This window comes from Pholcus phalangioides, unplaced genomic scaffold, assembly GCF_987345545.1.
Source record: "Pholcus phalangioides strain wild (caught in Gottingen) unplaced genomic scaffold, Ppha-v1.0 ptg000003l_1, whole genome shotgun sequence".
Classification (NCBI taxonomy): Eukaryota; Metazoa; Arthropoda; class Arachnida; order Araneae; family Pholcidae; genus Pholcus; species Pholcus phalangioides.
Window position 1 is genome coordinate 56,845,227 of NW_028301596.1, and position 18,205 is coordinate 56,863,431.

Below are 18,205 nucleotides of genomic sequence, written 5' to 3' on the forward strand. Positions count from 1 at the left end.
TTCTCTTGAAACCCTCGGGCCGGACCCGGTTGGACCAATGCGTTGGGACGGCACTTGTATGAGTTTATGTTGAAGAAAAAAAATTACTATCGAATCAGCTGCAATAGAATTTACCCGTTTCCACCGCTGTAATAACTGACGATGTACTCCAGTGAACGTCAACATTTCTGCCAGGTATAATTATAATTGACAATCATTTTTTTGGTGATTATTGGCAACGGCACTCGTTATTCTCTCATAAACCACCATCCCCCAAACTGTCCCGCATTTATCACGACAAAAATACGACGGTCGCTCTCCAGTTGCAGCGACTTTAGCTCCAGTCACTCAACAACAACAACAACAACCGAATCTCATCGCAGATTTCGGGAAATCGATTCATTCAACAACGACGTCATCTACCGGTCACTGGTGACGCGTTTTACGTCACAGATCGTGACTTTTTTTTTTCGGAAATCGGTGACTTAAGCGAGAGGGAACAATGAGACTCAAAACAAGAAAAAAAAAGGAATACAAAAACAATAACGTAGATAAAATAGTTGGGAAAGAAGCCCAAGATTAAAAACCCCATTTCCCCCCCCCCCTTTTCGGCAATAATACGTACATTGATTCACAAAAAATAAAAAAGGTTTAAGGAAGGGGGAGAGGAATCATTTCTGCTGTGTCTGGTAGCGCCGCCAAGCGGACACGAGGGTAAACAGCAGCGCAGCCGGCAGGCTCAGCACAAAAAAAAATTTTTTTTTTTGCTATTCATTCCTAGCGGAGAATCGGTTCAGTCATCATCACGCTATTCTATTCCCTCATCCTATTCTTCGTATGGTTGTGTACTATTTGCGATGGCAGCGCGAAAAAAGTACAGCAATGGAACAAAACCATTCCCAATAAGAGGTAAGGATTTCTTTTTTTTAATTGTTTGAATAGATCCATTGTTGACCCAACAGTGGGTCTGTGTAATTTTGTTTTTTCTTTCATACCTTTTACACACAAAACCCGTTGTGAAAATGAATTATTGGGATCGGGTACTTTGACACCGTTCTTGAAATGCCAGTGACATTCACATGAATACTACCGGCATCTTGAATTTCAATTTGATGGGCCAATTCGTGCGGTGGGTCCGTAGGGCCCCGTCCCACCCAAGGCGCCGAGTCGAGTGGTGGATACCCCTACAAATTAAAGGGGCTGTTTATAAAGCCCATACGAATTTGTTTTATTCGGGTTGGGGGGGGGCGAGGCGATTTGTTTTGCGAGCCTTTAGGAATTTTTTCGGAGGGGTGGGGGACACCGGGACAACTAACTGGTGTTTCGAGTGGGGAGGGATCAAAGTGGTAAAATAACGTGGATAATTCTTTGTTCTATCTTGTTCCCCCCACATCCTGCAACGGGGATCCTAGGCATGGCTGTCTTTAAGAGCATTGTGGGCCTCCCGAACAAAGATTTTTCTGAAGCCCTCCTTCCTCCATTACCTGACTAGAAATTTCTACCTACTGATTTACATGCTTACTATCGATAATTTCAACCAGATGTCGTTTTCATGAGGCCACCCTCTGCACTGGAGGAGGCCCACTGCCCGCCATGCGTTATGTCTGCAATGACCCTAGTCCAGACTTTTCACTGGCCCTTGTACAGTGAATTTATAGCGTAACAAAATATAATAACCGTCTCGGGCCACCGGGGATTAGCCATATATTACGTATGTGTTTCAGGATGGCACCGCCTACAAGCAGGGGCGTTACTACATAGTAGGTTAGCGGGCGCACGCATTTTATCGCCCCCTTGTAATGTTGAGAGGTTAAAAGGGTGAAATTTGCTCCCACTCTGGTCCGAGGCACCAGCCCCGCCTGCTTCCCCCAAGGGTGGTGCTGACAGGACTCGGGACGATTTTCATTTTTTTTTGTTTCATAGAGAAATCTGGGGGGGGGGCCGGAAAGTCTTTAAAAGTCTTAGTGCCGGGGCCCGAGAAAGTTTCCAGCTCGGCGCCCCTCCTGCAGGATGGTGGGGGGGGGGGGGGCAGGTGTATCAGTCATATTCTCACATTTCGGTGACGACCCCCCCCCCCCCCGTTTGGGCCCTCGAACACTGTTCGGTTCTACATGCACATTTTCGATAGATATGTATTTTTTTTATCTTTGAAATCACGTGTAAAATAAAATGCAAATATTAATAGTTAATATTCAGCTGGAGCCCCATCATTCTCCATGTGTGTGAGACTCATGATGCCCACATAGGAGTGGGGAGCGAATGGGTTGAAGCCTGGGACGTCCTGATATATTTTTTTACACTTTAAAGGGCCCATGATCATGGGGTGGGGGAACCTGCCAGATTCCGGTTCCAAAATGAATGGGGGGACATGGTATGAATTTTTTTTTTTTTTTGCATTTGATTGTTTATCGATTTTTGTGAAATTTGAATCCGAAGTCCTTGGTCCCCTACAGACAGGAAGCGCGTTAGGAGGGAGTACGAGCATTTTTTAACACTAAGGTCACTACAGATTGGCGCCCCTCAGGCCAGAATTTTTCATGGCCAAAGATCCCAGGCAAGGCTGCCCTTATCAGACGGGGGGGGGGGGCAGGTGCGAAAATAGTTTCATCGATTCATAGTGTTCCCCGACAGGGGCGTAGCCAGAAATTTCGTTCGGGGGAGGGACCAAAGTGACAGAACAATGGATTTGGCCATCTTTTTCCCTTTTTTCGGTCATTTTCTCACATTTCGGGGGGGGGGGGAACCAGACCCCCGAGTCCCCTCGCTACGCCCTTGCTCCCCGATTTTATATTCTGTGGAGGGAGGGAAATCTATCTAAAGATTCATGCATTATCACAGCAGGGCCGGAATTGGAGAGAGAGGGGCAACTGCCACGGGCGGAAAAATTTAGGGGGGGGGGGTGACAATTTTGGGTGAGAACAAAGAGGACCGTTGTAAAATTATAGAATTTTAAAGTTGTGGGGCGGCTGAATCATGTTTGCCCCGGGCGGCAAAAATCCTAGTTATGGCCCTATATCATAGACTATACAAGAATGCTGTAAAATATCAACTCGCCAATGAAAGTTCAGAATTAATCAAAACAAAAAAATTCCAGAATACATTAAAATTCAGAATTAATAAGATAAAAATGTCAAATAATTCAGAATAAGTGAGAGAAAGCGGCCATTCAAGTATTACGTCAGCAGATTTTTAGCCATTTTGACCCCTCCCCCTTGTCGGAAAAATTTCGTCAGCAGCTTGAAATATTCAAAATGTTCGAATATTCTTCATAAACAGTGGTTGATGACGTAAGCAACCTTCATACCCCTTCCTTGTCAGCAAATCCGAAACCCCCCCCCCCCTCGATGTTGATGTAATACTTGAATGACCCCAGAATGGAGGGAAATTAAGAATTAATGAGTGAAAAAATCTCCCAGAGCTCATGAAAATTCAGAATTAATGAAAGAAAAAAAATTTCCTAGAATTCATGCAAATCCAGAATTGAGTAGAAGAATCCCGAGATTGCGAGAGGAACAGAGGCCGATTTAACGGCTCGCGCACCCCGACTTCTGAAGGGCCCCGAAAAACTTTAAACTTTTTTCTAATTTATGGGTCCAATCTTTTTCTCTTGCGCCCGGGGCCTCAACCCCCAAAGCAGGATATACCGATATGTTCGACGCACGTGGCAGAACAATCTGGAACAATTTCAAGGGAAAGTGTAGAAAACACTATGGTTGTTTTTAATGCAAAACATTTCAACAGAAGGCTCGTTGCAGAACAATGCAAAACATTCTGCTTTGGGGGCCTCAGACGACTGAAATCGGCTTCAGGAGAGAAAAATGAAAATTCAGAATTAATGAGAAAAATAATCCCAGAATCAAATCAGTTCAGACACCACCTTTACTACAAAAAAAATGTATTTTTTATTACATATATGTATACTTTTCACTTGTATTACCGTAAATGCGGAGCCCGGTGCGACCGCACCTGTCGCCCCCATGATGTGGGCGGTCGTTCTTACCTCTGCCTGATAATGCGTACAGGCATACCTCCGTTGATATTTTTCCTCAGTATCCATAGGCTGGGATCTTTGGCGAGCCCTTCTATAATGAATTTGTGTAAGAAAATGAAAATGTTGAAATTTGGGCAGGCGCCCCATTTTGCCCAAGCGCATTGAATCGGTGTATCCAAACATTATCCTCGAATCAAACGGCATCGTATTCGGACCATATTTCGGTTTTTTTCCTTCAGATCGATGAATGTATCATAGGGCAGGGTGAATACAGATACGGCGCCAAAAATCCTCAACGTGGGGTTGAAGCCCTATCTCATAATAATACCCTTTGAAACAGGGGCGTAGCCAGAAATTTCGTTCGGGGGGGGGGACCAAAGTGACAGAACAATAGATTTGGCCATCTTTTTCCCTTTTTTCGGTCATTTTCTCACATTTCGGGGGGGGGGGGACCAGACTCCCAAGTCCCCCCCCCCCCCGGCTACGCCCTTGCTTTGAAAGAAGATAAAGATCTACTTACCGGTAACTGGACTAATATACAATATAGTCAAGGAACCTGTGGGGGAAAATAATTATATAATCCATCCTTCAATGCTGCTTATCAATTATCGTCATTTGATGGTCATATTACAAATAAGATGCGCGTGCAGTTCACGTTCGAAACCAGTCAAACGATCATTCATCTGGTTGTATTTTTATAAGGTAATTTCGGTTGGTCTATAATTAACGTTATTTCAATGGTACATACCCTCCTCCCTCTGCACATCCTGGAACTCGGGCCCCCAGGCTAGAATCTTTGGACTTTCCCTCACAGGTCAGAATTTTTCGCAGGGGCTCTTTCTAGTAAGTTCCTACTGCTTGAAATAATTCCATCCTAGGTGTCAGAGCCAGAGAACCACCTGAGTTAAAGGATGAAGGTACGGTACCCCTTGTGCCCGGGGCACCAGAACCCCCTGCTTCAGCTTAGTTGCGGCCCTGTGACCGGACCTTCCACTCACAAAAAAAAAAAAAAAAAAAAAAATTGGCCCACGGGCTTTGAAAGGTTAAGAACCACTGTTTTAGAGGGTCTTGGACAGACTCCCAGGTTCACTGTCCTGGCGACGGCCTCTCCCACCACAATTCTGAATACCTCGCTATTGATTAATAAGCGGATAGTCTCTTCGAACGAGAAGGGGGGCTCATCGAGGTCACAAAGCCTCCTACTGTAGATAGTAGGCTTTGGTGTATATAGTGAAAGGAGGCCGGCAATCGTCCACCTCCATCCGGTGGCCCCCCCCCCATGCCAATTACATAATTTTTTTGGTGAACGATCAGTGATTTCTCTCCCAATTTGCATGCACTCAGGGATGTTGGAGTGATGGAAAAATCAGTAATTCTATCCATAAAAGAAGATTGCGATGTTTTCTCATCGACGATGTCGATTTAGATTGTTGAAGATGCGTTGATTCGAAAAGGTTCTCAATGGTGAGAATCAATGTAGCTCAAACGGTTAATGCAATGAGATGCCCATTTATTTAACGGCCGGGTTGCCCCGATGATAAAACGTTATTCGTACAAGTAATTTTGGAACCCATTTATGTTGAAACGGCCTTCCAACTATGAACTGAGTAATACTTACATAAGCTGAATCGTTGATACGATTGCTCAGCAAAATGCATTATACTCATTTTGCCCTTTACTCTAACCAAAGACGCATTTTTCGCCCTATCATGACATCACTATTTCGAAATACGTATTCAATGATAACATTGCATTATTACTAGTTACACACATGCATTATTACTAATACAAACTTCGCTCTTACGTACCGTGATTCATGTTTTTCGTCGTTCGCGAATCGTTAGTTGTATTGAAATTAAATCGCGAACCAAGTAACTTGAACTTATGAGCCTGTAAAGAAAAACTAATGAACGTCAGAAGTTTGCCACTAGACTTCTCCCGTTGCCGAGATCTCTTCCAGCCCAAAGAAAAACGGTGCAATGTAATTTTTGATTTGTAAAACGTCAGAAGTACCTAAAATTGGTACCAGACACTGATCCAGAGATAATTTCCAAGACTGAAAAATATAGTAGAAAATAATGGTTCTGCCCTCCCGTAAAATACTCTGCTTTCTCAACGATTAGCCTGTGATTCTGATAGTTCTCATTATAACAATACAACAGTGTTACCCTATAAAGTGTACCAAAACTCCTCAACCTATTTATTATCATTTTTAGAGAAGAAAATGCCGAGTAATCACGTATAACACTTCACACCGCAGCTAATTTCGGTTGTTCCCGAAAATAACACTATTTACTATATATAAATAGTTTCGAAAGTGATATTCACTCCCATTGTGTCAAGTGGGTTTTTATTATCGACTTGCGTCTCGTTGTCGATTCCCTGACACGCCACTTACCGTTTAGTGAACGGCTGAGAAACTATGAATATCAATTCAATGATGCATCGATTTCTTGGGGGCAAAGCAATAAATGCTAACTGTCAGACTAGACAAGGCTCGGGCGTTTTCCCTTCCGGGATATTATCCCTTTACCCATGTGGGTTGGGCCTTGCTGGTGAGAATATTGAACGATAAATGTGGTAACTGGAACTCATTGTAAAATCCTTTCTAATAGAAGCTTCACGCGGTTGTCATCGATGGCATCCTCCATTGAAATAAATATGTATAATTTTATTTCATCGGTGTTTTTTATTTGCACTCTCAACGAAGTAATTTAACCCTTTCACGGCCTGCCAAAGTAATCTTGAGTGAAATATGGTCAACCAGCCGGAATGTTGGCGTATCAATGTTATTAACTTCGTCAGAAACAAAACAGCTTCCAAAAATTGCATTGAAAAAAGGTATTGTTAAAACAGATGTTGAAGAAAGCATTGCTTTGAATTAATCAGTGTTAACAAATGAATTTTTCACTTGAATTACTGTGAAAGGAGCCGTTTTATAAGATAACTGGCTATAATACCCGACGCTGGCTCTATCATGGGCGGAGATACGGGGGGTGGGGGGCAATGTCCCCAGCGTCAAAGGCCAAGTCGACCGATTTAATGTATGTATACATATGAATTGACATCATCGTGCCCCCCAGATTTCCATCTCCGTCTATGGGCTCTATATACTGGCTGCATTAAAGTGACACCATTGTAAAGGCATATACATGTCTGAAACACGTTAAGAAACCACAGTAACCAAAGTAAACATTCCAGAAGTCATTGTTAAGGCCCAAAAACATTGTTGCCCGACCGTTTTTCGGGCATTTGCCCAGCTCTGACGAATTGTTATTGTAGCTTTTCGTTCAAGTCTGGCCCTGCTTGGTATATAGGCCAAAGGAATTTTATTTTTTGCGACGATTGGTCTAAAATTATAGATTTGTATAGAGAACATGCACGCACGGAAAAATCAATTTGATATACATATAGATTGAATGTTTTCGAAACATTTTATCGTGGGTTCAAAATGGAAAGCATTCATCACCAAATAAATCAGAAATACCTAAAAATTTGTGATCTGATAAAAAGTGAGGTAGTATTGAGAATCAGTGTTTTAGTTACTTACCAGACTGAGTTCCTGCACGTGCATGTGTCTGGGCCGCAAGAGATCGATTCATTTCACGAAGAATGTGTGTGCGCTGTATCTACATCCCGCTTATAACGTTTTTCAAAAATCTCAACTAAAAATCGTTTTAATCGGGAGATGTCTATAAGAATTATATAAGGCAGATTTTCACCGATCATAGCTATTTTAGTAGTGTTTTTAATTTATTAACACTTACCCCGTTTATTCCTTTGTTATACGAAGATGTCGTCTAACACCACTGAGAATAATTTTTTGGAATCGATCTAGTGTGCGGCAAATTTTAATAAGACCGCAAAGGTAAAAAATTAACCCCTTCTAAGAACTTTTTAGTTAGTAAAAGTTTAACTATATAGTTCTTATCTTTTTTTTTTTTTTTTAACCGAGCACAACTCAGGTCTATCGCCATAGGCTATTTTCTACCTAGTGAGTTGTGCCGGAAGTGTAATTGTGTGTACCTAACAGTCTGAGTGCGTATCTAGTGTTATGTATGATTTTTCAGTGCTGCCATCTATATCTCAGAAGTGAAGTGAGCGATGTGTGGTGACTGAATATTTGTACTGTTTGTAGGTCTGTTGCTCTCTGTGGCGAGACTTTTTAACGGGGAGATCGGCTCGCATTTGCGCCTCGAAGTTGGGAACCACAGATAACCAACTTCAGCCGACCACCACTGTGGCGGCTATAGTTCTTATCTGCAAGGGCGTAACGGGGGGGGGGAACTTGGGGTTCTGGTCCACCCCGAAATGTGAGAAAATGACCGAAAAAGGGAAAAAGATGGCCAAATCTATTGTTCTATCACTTTGGTCACTCCCCGAACGAAATTTCTGGCTACGCCCCTGCTTATCTGTCAAGTCTCCTTGAGGCAACTCGGGTTCGATTTTAGTTTACCCGTGTGAGGCGGGCCTTTATTCAGTGACGTGACTTTGATTACCCAATCGTATGTGAACAGCGGTAAGGGCAGTTTATGCTCTGTACACTATTGTTGGACAAAGTGAAATTATTATTGTGCCTAAAACCCTTGAAAAAAAAAAGACCCCCCCTTTTATTTTTCACATAATTGTTAATCGCTGGCACATAAACAAAAGCCATTTTCGTTTCTTTACCTGCGAAAAAGTACGCTGTTTTCAGGGGGGGGGGGAAGCCCGATGTGAATTTCTCGAACGTTGTAAGTGGGAATAGCAAAAAATTCAAAGGTTGTATCGGGGAAAAATTAACATTATCAATATAGGAAGAAAGTTAAATTCGCAAAAATTAGTCGTACTGAGCTGGAAAACGTTCTAAACGGGAACGTTATAAGCGGGATCGACTATTTTTCAATTCAGCAGTGTTTGAATACATTGTTGAAACACGTGGTTTTTCTTGAAATTCTCTGGAACTGTGCCGATTTCCGACTTTTTTTGCGTCTCGTGGGTTAGGAAATGCGGCATAAATTTCTTTTGAAAGTGCCGGCCGGTCGCTAGGATCGAACCTCGGCCGTTCCGCATTGCACGAAGTATGTAGCTATAAAAACGTCTTTACCATTGCAGTGCGGATGTGTAAAAGTTCCCACAAACTCGAAAGTGGTTAGATGAAAAATAAAACTCTAGTAATATACACACACCGGAACTATTCGTGTAGAAGGAATTACTGAAGTAAAAATACCACATCATTCATTTTCAAAAGGCGTATTACTGTGAAAGATTTCTAATACCCGCAAAACCCTTTTCCAGGAAATGATGCGAAATCGGTTTTCTTTCATTTCCGGTGGTGCTCTCTTTAAGCGCCCCTACTTTTCACTTCACTTTGGTGTAGTGGTCAAAGCGAGTTCCTTTATAAATTTAGCATCGAAGGCCACCACAAACATTATCGATTGATCCATTTTATTAGCTTACGACGACGCTCGCTTCCAGAATTTCCGAAGTATGTCCCAACTGTACGTGGAAAAAAAGTTGTTTTTCGGGCACCGACTTTTAATCAACTTTTTACCGGGTGATAGTGATTTCGCAATATTCAATTCTTTCTTCAATTCAGACATATCTCTTCAAAATATTATGCATCCAAAAAATATGCTATCTTCAAAATATTGCACTTCCAAACTATTTTTCAGCGTTGGATTCTTCAACAATGTTTTTTTTTCAGCGTTAGTTAATTTAACATTTTTTTTTGGCATTGGTAAATTTAACAATTTTTTTTGGCATTGGTTAATTTAACAATGTTTATTTCTGAATGTTTTAACAAATCGCCTCATTCAGCACAATGCGTTTAACGAGTCGCTGTTGAAAAAAGCAATGCTGCTATCTTCGATTAATGTACATGATTCAGATACATACCCAAGGGGGGGGGGGGCGTTCTCCTTTTGAGACGATCCTCACTCGGTTTCCTGAATCCTAGGGCGATCAAAAATTTAAATATAGAGTATATATTTTTTAAATTCAAATGTGGATAGAAAATATCTTTTATATGCTATCTTTTAAATCTCTTGATTCAAGATGTTCTTTGGCGATTTTTCAAATTTTCTCTGAAAGAGATTAATCGTGTTCCCCTCCCTCAAAACCAAGGGCCCGACTTTGACACCAGGAGGTTCCGGGAAAAGCAAGAATTAGAGGGGCCTGCGTCAAAGTTTTTGGGTTTTCCCGTGTTTGAACTTTGGGGCCCTGGGTAAATGTCCCTCTTGCCCTGCTTGAGCCTGTGGTATGTGGGCTTCTTCCAAAGGTCGATCCTGCGTACAACCCCGACTTGATCTCTTCCCGTTTTTGATACAAGTCTTCTTCCGCATTGTCGTTTTTAATGAATTTTTCGTCTCGGATTATGTTCTCGAGAACGTGATAAAAGGATTTATATTAATCCGGTCTTCAAGGTATCCTTTGGAAAAATATTATGTAACTCCTTATTTTTTAAAAAGTCGGACTTCTGTGGAAATGTATTTTGAGGTTTCCGGTTTTTGGACGCGATGATTCGTGTCACGACATTGACATTTAGATTGTTCGTACGCACTCTTTTTTTCGGTTTCCACACGTTAAAGGCAAAATGTTAGTGCGTCGTCATGTTTGGGCTAGACGCAATTAGCTTTGTCTACTAGTCGATTCAAGATTGAAAGACAAAATATACCGCTACGTTAATTATGCTGCAGAGTGACCGCAAAAATCTAGCTCTGACCAAATTCCCTGCGGCGTATTTGGTGTGATTGTGGTTAACATTCGCCTTCTAATCTTGGTGCTAAAAATCCTATCTTGTTCAATCAACTAGAGAAAGTGTGCAGTTGAGTCAGAGGCGGATCTAGAGCTCGCTGTTGGGAGGGGAGTGGCGTTTGTGTGTGTATATGTGTGTTTTTAACTTAAGAGTGACCATACGTCCCACATTGTCCCGTATATTTCCAATTCCCCCCCCCCCCTCTATTTTTTGGTTAGTTTTCTTGAATCTTTTATTCAATCAAAAACATTAATAACAAATAATTTCCAAATGATATTTCTCTGCCCCCCCCCCCCCCAATATGAAAATATAATAACAAAGTTTATACAAAAATTGCCACGTTTACAAGATAAAATTTAATTGGTCGAATGGTCATCGCGTTTTGGCTCTTCTTGTGATAAAAAGCAGTTATATGAAAATGTGCCTTGAGCCACTCGGATCAACTGGAAATGTGCCGCGGCCCACGTTAGGCTACTGCAACAACATATCCGTACACATTCTTCTACGGAATTTCTAACGAATCGGCACATGCCGGAGAGAGAGTGCGTGTTCTGAGAATGTGTGGCCCTAATGCATTTGTTGTTGAGTTGCGCTCGTCTCTTGTTCGTGCTTCCATCTGCCGTCCATTTTCTGAAATGAAGATGGAAATGCTTGATTGAATTTCTATGTTATGTTAGTATCGTGTTGTTGGTCTGCCTGCTCTCTGCGGACACTTTTTCAAATGGGGAAACCGGCTCGGAGGGCCACTTTAGGCTGCTGGAAACGTGTCGCGAGTCAATCTGGGGATCTGAAAGTGTGCCGCTGGCCATTCAAGTAATCCGCAAATGAACCACGTACCATTTAAGTGAACTGGAGGTGTGCTGGGAATCACTAAAATATTTTTTTTTTGTGCTTGGAGTCGCTTAAGTGATCTGAATATGCTCTATTGGCAACTTAAAGCAATCTGCAAACGTGCCACTGAGCATGATTTCTTACTCTTTCATTGGCCACTTGAATGGTTTGGTTGCGGGCCACAGGTTGAGCATGTATAAATTAAGGATTTGGAAGATTAACTTGTTGGCCACATTGGTTTCTTCTCCGCATATCAAAAGGATTAAATTGCTTCTTGGCCATGATTTCGGAAACTTTTTCGTTCCTCCCCCCCACTCAGAAATTTAACACCTATGAAAAACGAGTTTGATCATAATTATTTCATCAGTGGGTTTTTATCCATATGTGGCCCTTGAGAAACTGTTCCATTCAGCTCTTGTACGTCTCGGAGTAATTCTGTATGAAATATGGCTCTCCAGCAGGAAAGTTTGTGCACTGATACTATGGTTTCCACAAGAGTGGGGCTGATGGGGCTTCAGCCTGGGGACTCCCCTTAATTTTTTTCCATACTATAAACTCACTATGAAGGGGGTACCTGCGGCCAGATGTGGAAGGACATGACCATGATGCGCTGTCCCAGTGGTTCTTCTCAAAGTATGCACCATGGCTTCCAGGTTTGTCAACGGCGTTACCCCGGTCGAGGATATTGATGTGCATCATTGGGAATTTAACATTATCACCATTAATATTGAATTACCATTAAATATTCAAAAATTCTGAAACTCAAATCTGTGGACATCATCAAACATTACTAAAAGAAGCAAGAATAAATGAATTACTAAAGAACTAATAGAAAAGATAAATATATCGAAGAAAAATTGTATAAAAAATATAGAAAATATCCCAACATAATATCGTATGAAATAGAATACAAAAATTATGATAAAATGTTAAAAATTTCAATACGAAAAGCTAAACAAGAGTATCAAAAGGCTAAATTTGTTGAATGTACTGACAAACGGAAGCAATGGAAATGCTTAAACTATTTTGTGCTCAATAAAAATAGTGGAAAGCAAGTTCTACCAATTTATCAGCATCCACAAGTTTTAGCAAATGAATTTAACAAAGAATTTATTGAAAGAAATATAAATAATACAAATCTTTTGGTGCAAAAGTACTTATTAAAGCATGAATGAGATGTTATAAACTCAATGGTATGCATGGATATTGACATCCCTTTCTTGAAAAGAACAATAAATGAATTAAATGAAACTAAAGCAACTGAATATGATGGCCTAACTCCAAAAATGCAAAAAATAATAGCATCTTACAATATCGATGTACTATCTATCAGTGGAAATTATTTCTACAATGAATTAAATTTTTCTCTTGTCTACCCAATTTATAAGAAAAGAGACCCAAATGCAATGATAAACTACAGATCAATATCGATTCTTCCAGTTTTTCTCTAAAATAACCGAAAAATTTATAAATCAACAACTAATAGGTTTTTGAATCATAATTATTTGGCCCCGAATCAATTCAGTTTAAAAAAAATTAAAACACTGAAATGGCTATAATAAAAATCTGTCGCTGTTTAATACTGGCTACAATGACAATAAATACTCTATTATTTATTTAGACCTAAAACAAGCATTTGGTAATGTGGATTTGAGTGTATTAACAGAAAAATTATATAGAGCTGGTATACGAGGTCGAATATTGGAATGGTTCAAAACGTATTACTTTGACAGACAACAAGCAGTAGTTATAAATCAGAAAATGAGTAATCTCCAGGTTCAAAAAGGGGTTCCCCAGGGATCTGTTTTGGGTCCCATATTATTTTTCATTTACATAAATGACTTCTGTAAACTGAAACTAAACGGTCAATTAATTTCATTTGCCGGTGAAAGTTACAGCTCTGTACACAGAGGATGACATAACTTTAATAACAAAGGCAGAGGATGATCTGAGACGTGTGGATGGTTGCAAACAAACTTGAATTGAACGTGCAAAAGACCAAATATCAGATAACTAAAACGAGAGGCTTAAATTCCGACACAGAAATTCCCATCAAATTCATATGTCATCCTCAAACACAACAAAACTGCACCTGCCAAGGAATCCAAAGAGTATGAGTACGAATACTTAGGGGTAACAATACAGGATGACTTGAAATGGAATATTCATTGCGATAAAATAAAATAAAAAATTCGATTTTACACAGCTCTTTTGTACACGCTCAAGTATTTGATAGGGGAGGATTTTTTGAAAGATGTCTTTTACGCGTGGGTTTTCTAAATTATAACTTATGGTTTGTGTGCGTGGGGTGGAGCATACCATTGTAATATCATGTATCTAAGTACCACGTATAACAAGGTAAGAAATATGCTAACACAAGCCTATACTGGAAACGATAGAAAAATTAACTGTCACACACTAGACATAAGACAATTATATATTTACCGAACGATAAACTTTGCGACGAAAAATAAAAATTGGCTTCAGAGAAAAACAAATAAAACAGCAGCGAGATTCAAACATGATTTTGAAGCGCCGAGAACAAAAAAATCTTTCGAACGTTTCTCATTTACTGCTCCTAAATTCATGAATTCATTTCAGCCAAAAAAACCAACTACTAATAATATTAACCACACACACAAATATGAAATTTACATACATGCAAAAGCATTCAAAATTATATGTTCTGAAACTGTTCACATAAAAAAGCTAGATAAATATAAAATTAACAATTTTTTTTACAAATTACTGTTTAAAACTATATATTCTTATGTGTATTAATGTTGTACCCAGAACATACTCGCATCATGTTTAAATTTCATTAAATATGGATTTTCATTTTACATTGAACTGTTATACATGTCTTAAATTTCTTATGTTTTTCTATAATTATATATTGCGTACTTGGCGGCTCATCAATGGCGGCGAAAAAAGTGTAATACTATGTCTTTTTGGCTTCCTGGAAGAACTTAGTGTCCCTTGGGGCCACAAAGTGTATATTCGTTATGTGTCTTATTCGTGTTATTGTCCACTATTTTGTAATGTGTATGTGTGTGTATTTTGTTTACAATAAATATTAATATTTACCCAACTTATTCGACCATTTATCGCTACCTTGAGAGAGTTGCGGGTCTATGACGGTGTTTTCCAATTTTTTTGTCTTGCGGCGCACTTGAACCTGCAGTTGAATTTCCGCGACACTTAAAGTTTATATGAATTTTCATACATAATTACGAGGTTCGGCTTCGGTCGCAATTAGTTTCTGTACATTTTATGTAACTAGCTGTTATCCGCGGCTTCACTCGTGTGGATTTGGCCATCTGAAAATTATTCTGCGATGATTCTCATAACATTTGAATACCTAATAGGTCCGGGGGGGGGGGGGTGAATTTTCAGAAATCCCGTCTTAGCCCCTTTCACACGGAGCGGACGCGGGTCCGCATACCCTTTCAAACGAGCGCTGAAGATGCGGACGAATCGCCCGCATCTTTAGTTCGAAATTCGTGCATAAAAACTTTTTTCGCAATTTTTGTAATTATTTTTCTCCTTCACCCCTGATTCAGTGCCCATAGGCAGCCTAGAGGCATTCTTTGATGGTTTTTATCATTGAGCCTAAAGATGCCTCCATTCCGATCCTCACAAGTAGTCGATGGGAGAAAATATCTTAAAATATTTTCAAAAAATTTTGAAAAAAAATCTGTCTTTTCGGAAAAATGTGAAAGAAAATTCCAAAAACACATCCAATGTTCGAAAAATCCAATCCAAAAATATCCAAAACATTCGATGTTCCAAAAAAAAAAAAAAAAAATATTCAGCAAATATCAAAGAATTTGCAAGTATAAAAAAAGGGAGGGGTTGGGACTTTCAAAATGTCTGTGCTTAGAAATATTCACATCACAATTCTGTCTTAGGCCGGGATTACACTATAAAAGTTTTGTAAAAGCTCTTTGATAAAACGTGAAAAATTCAACCATTAAGATCACCGGTTGCATTTGCTTGAATGCAACCGATGCACCTATTGGTTGAATTTTTTAACTTTTATAAAGATGATTATACAAAACTTTTTAAGTATAATCCCGGCCTCAAGTACGGATTACGCTATAAACATTTTATAATAATTCTTTTAAAAAAGCAACTAATAAATTTATCGGTTGCACTTGCAATTTATTAGTTGCTTTTTTCAAGTTTTATAAAATAACTTTCATAAACCTTTTAGAGTGAAATCCCATCCTTAGATTAGTCACTTCTGAAATATAAAATTTCATTTTTTTAGTTTATAGACTCAATATCAAGTAAAATAAACTTGTAGGTATCGGGGGAACCACCAAAACTATTCTAGTGCTAGGGTCTTCAAACGTCTTAATCCGGCCCTGAGTGAACACCGTACATTGATAACGTTGTTTAATAAAAGTATTTTTTTTAAAGTTTAAAAAAATTAACAGATTAAAAATTTAAAAAAATAACAAATATTTAAAATAATATTTCAGATATTTATATTTTTAAATAATTTTAAAAATTTAAAAAGAAAAAAAATTAAAAATTTTAAATTAAATTTAAAAGTTATTAAAGTATTAAATTAATATTAAATATTCGAAATGAACAGAACGGCTTATAATTTTGGTCCCGTCAGTGGCCGTTGTTGGCAGGTTTTATTGTATAAAATTGTAACGTATGGACAAAAGGCAGTTAAAGTTGCTATATCTCAATCTCAGAACGAAACAAAGGGATAGACGTATGTAGGTACATTATATTAATGAGCAGGGACCATCATATGGTGTTTTTAAGGGTATTTATGGCAAATAATTAAAAAAAATTCCGTGAAAAATCACCTTCAAAAAGTAGCCAAAGATGCGGACGAATTCGCTCCGAATAAACCTATTGTCAAAACTTCTATGTGCGGATGCGGAGCCCGCACTTAGGTTTTGACACATGCGGACGACGTCCGGACCCGCATGAACATTTCCTAGGTGCGGAGATTTTTCGGCTCGTCTGAAAGGCGCAGTATATTCCAATTGTTAAAACTTCATCCGCGTCTGCATCCGCTCCGTGTGAAAGGGCCCTTAGTGGGTATCTACTTTATAAAATATAATACTGACCAAATTTCATATTTATGTAGCTGCAGCGGTTTCGGCTTGGCCGTGATTGCTCCATTTCCTCTAGACGTCTAGAGCAGTGATTCCCAAACGCCCCCGGGGTGCGATTAGTGAGTCCTTATAGCTGAAACCACTAAAGCTATAAATATGGCTATAATAGGCGATGAATCAGTCGGGACATGTTATGTTTATAGATTTCATTTATTCGACGTTTTCACTTCGTCTTTTTTTAATAAACGTCATTTATATTCATCAAATGCGCGTAATTTTTGGAGACACTGAAAAAAAATGTTGCTGAAACAGTTTATCTTGCATATTATCACCGCAAAAGCCATAAATTTCTTTGTGATTGTTGACATATAGGGAAGTAGTCGTTGACTAGCTAATAACCATTTGGTACGGACACTTAAATGATTTGTTTAATTCTTGTTTCTGGGAATACGCAGACGTGGCGAACCCCAAAACAACGGGTTTTTATTGTTTGAAAGACGGCCGTATGTTTTTTTTGAGAATTTTTCTCAATGTTTTCAGCGTTATTCCCAGAGGAAGTATAAAAAGTCCATGCTGTAAGCATCTGGAGGGTACGGATCTGCGGATGAAAATGATGCAAAAAATTTCCAATTCAGAATTGGCTCATAGCCAAATATATTATGACGCTGACAAAAGTGGAAGAGTTTTTTCTGAAAAATCGTCCTAGTAAAAATTGGGGCTTGTCATTCCGGAAATTTCCCGATTCTGAAACGAATAGGCAAATAAAAGGGGGATCCGGAAATTTCGCCCCATACATTTCGCAGGTCCGGGCCATCTGAGTAACCATATTTGCGAGTGAATGATCGAGTGACTAAGTGACCACATGAGAGACGAAGTGTTGTCACTCATACGGTCACTGACTTGATCACTAAAACTCCACATACTTCAGATACACTTCATACTCACATTACATGACTTGGTCACTCACTTCACATATTGCCATTCACTCAGTCACCCACTCGTTCACTCATACGCTCACTCTATCCTTTCGATTGGTCATTCATACGGCCACTGACTTGATCACTCACCCACCCCTTGGTCAGTCTTACGGTCATTCACTTGGTCAATCTTATGGTCATTCACTCTGACGGTCACTCACTCCTCAACTGGCCATGCATACGGTCGCACATTTGGCCATTCATAGTCAAGGTCATTCACTTGCACAGTCTTACGGTTATTCACTTGATCACTCATACGGCCATTCATGCAGTCACTCACTTGGTCAGTCTTACGGTCATTCACTTACTTCGTCACTGACCAGGCGAATAGAGGCCATAGAGGCCATAGAGGCGAAATGTACCGGGGAGAAATTTCCGTAAACCATAAAAAAAATGTATGCCCGTTTAAAATTTTTACACGCCTCGGGAAATAGATTTGTCCAGCTTTGGTTGCTACGTTGAAAACATAATAAACAAACAAAACGAAATATAAGGAAATCAAAATCAGACAGGCTCATGAAGGCAGAAGAAACATCGTATTAACCGATATTTGACTGTTGTGCCCACCTATAAAATAATCGGATACTTATCCAAACAACCAAGTATT

General features: G+C 39.6%; 1 protein-coding gene across 3 annotated transcripts in view; it reads left to right on the forward strand.

Annotated features, from left to right (window-relative positions):
• The first annotated feature begins 676 nt into the window (after positions 1 to 676).
• Positions 677 to 18,205, forward strand: part of Pfrx (6-phosphofructo-2-kinase/fructose-2,6-biphosphatase) — a 72,669-nt gene continuing 55,140 nt past the window's right edge. Inside the window, exon 1 of one of the 3 annotated variants that reach the window (XM_089251054.1) lies at positions 677 to 888. In XM_089251054.1, coding sequence (XP_089107180.1) covers positions 837 to 888 — 52 coding nt within the window. In that variant the 5' untranslated portion in view covers positions 677 to 836. The remainder of the gene's footprint in view (positions 889 to 18,205) is intronic. The other 2 variants (XM_089251060.1, XM_089251028.1) reach the window with 2 other exon arrangements.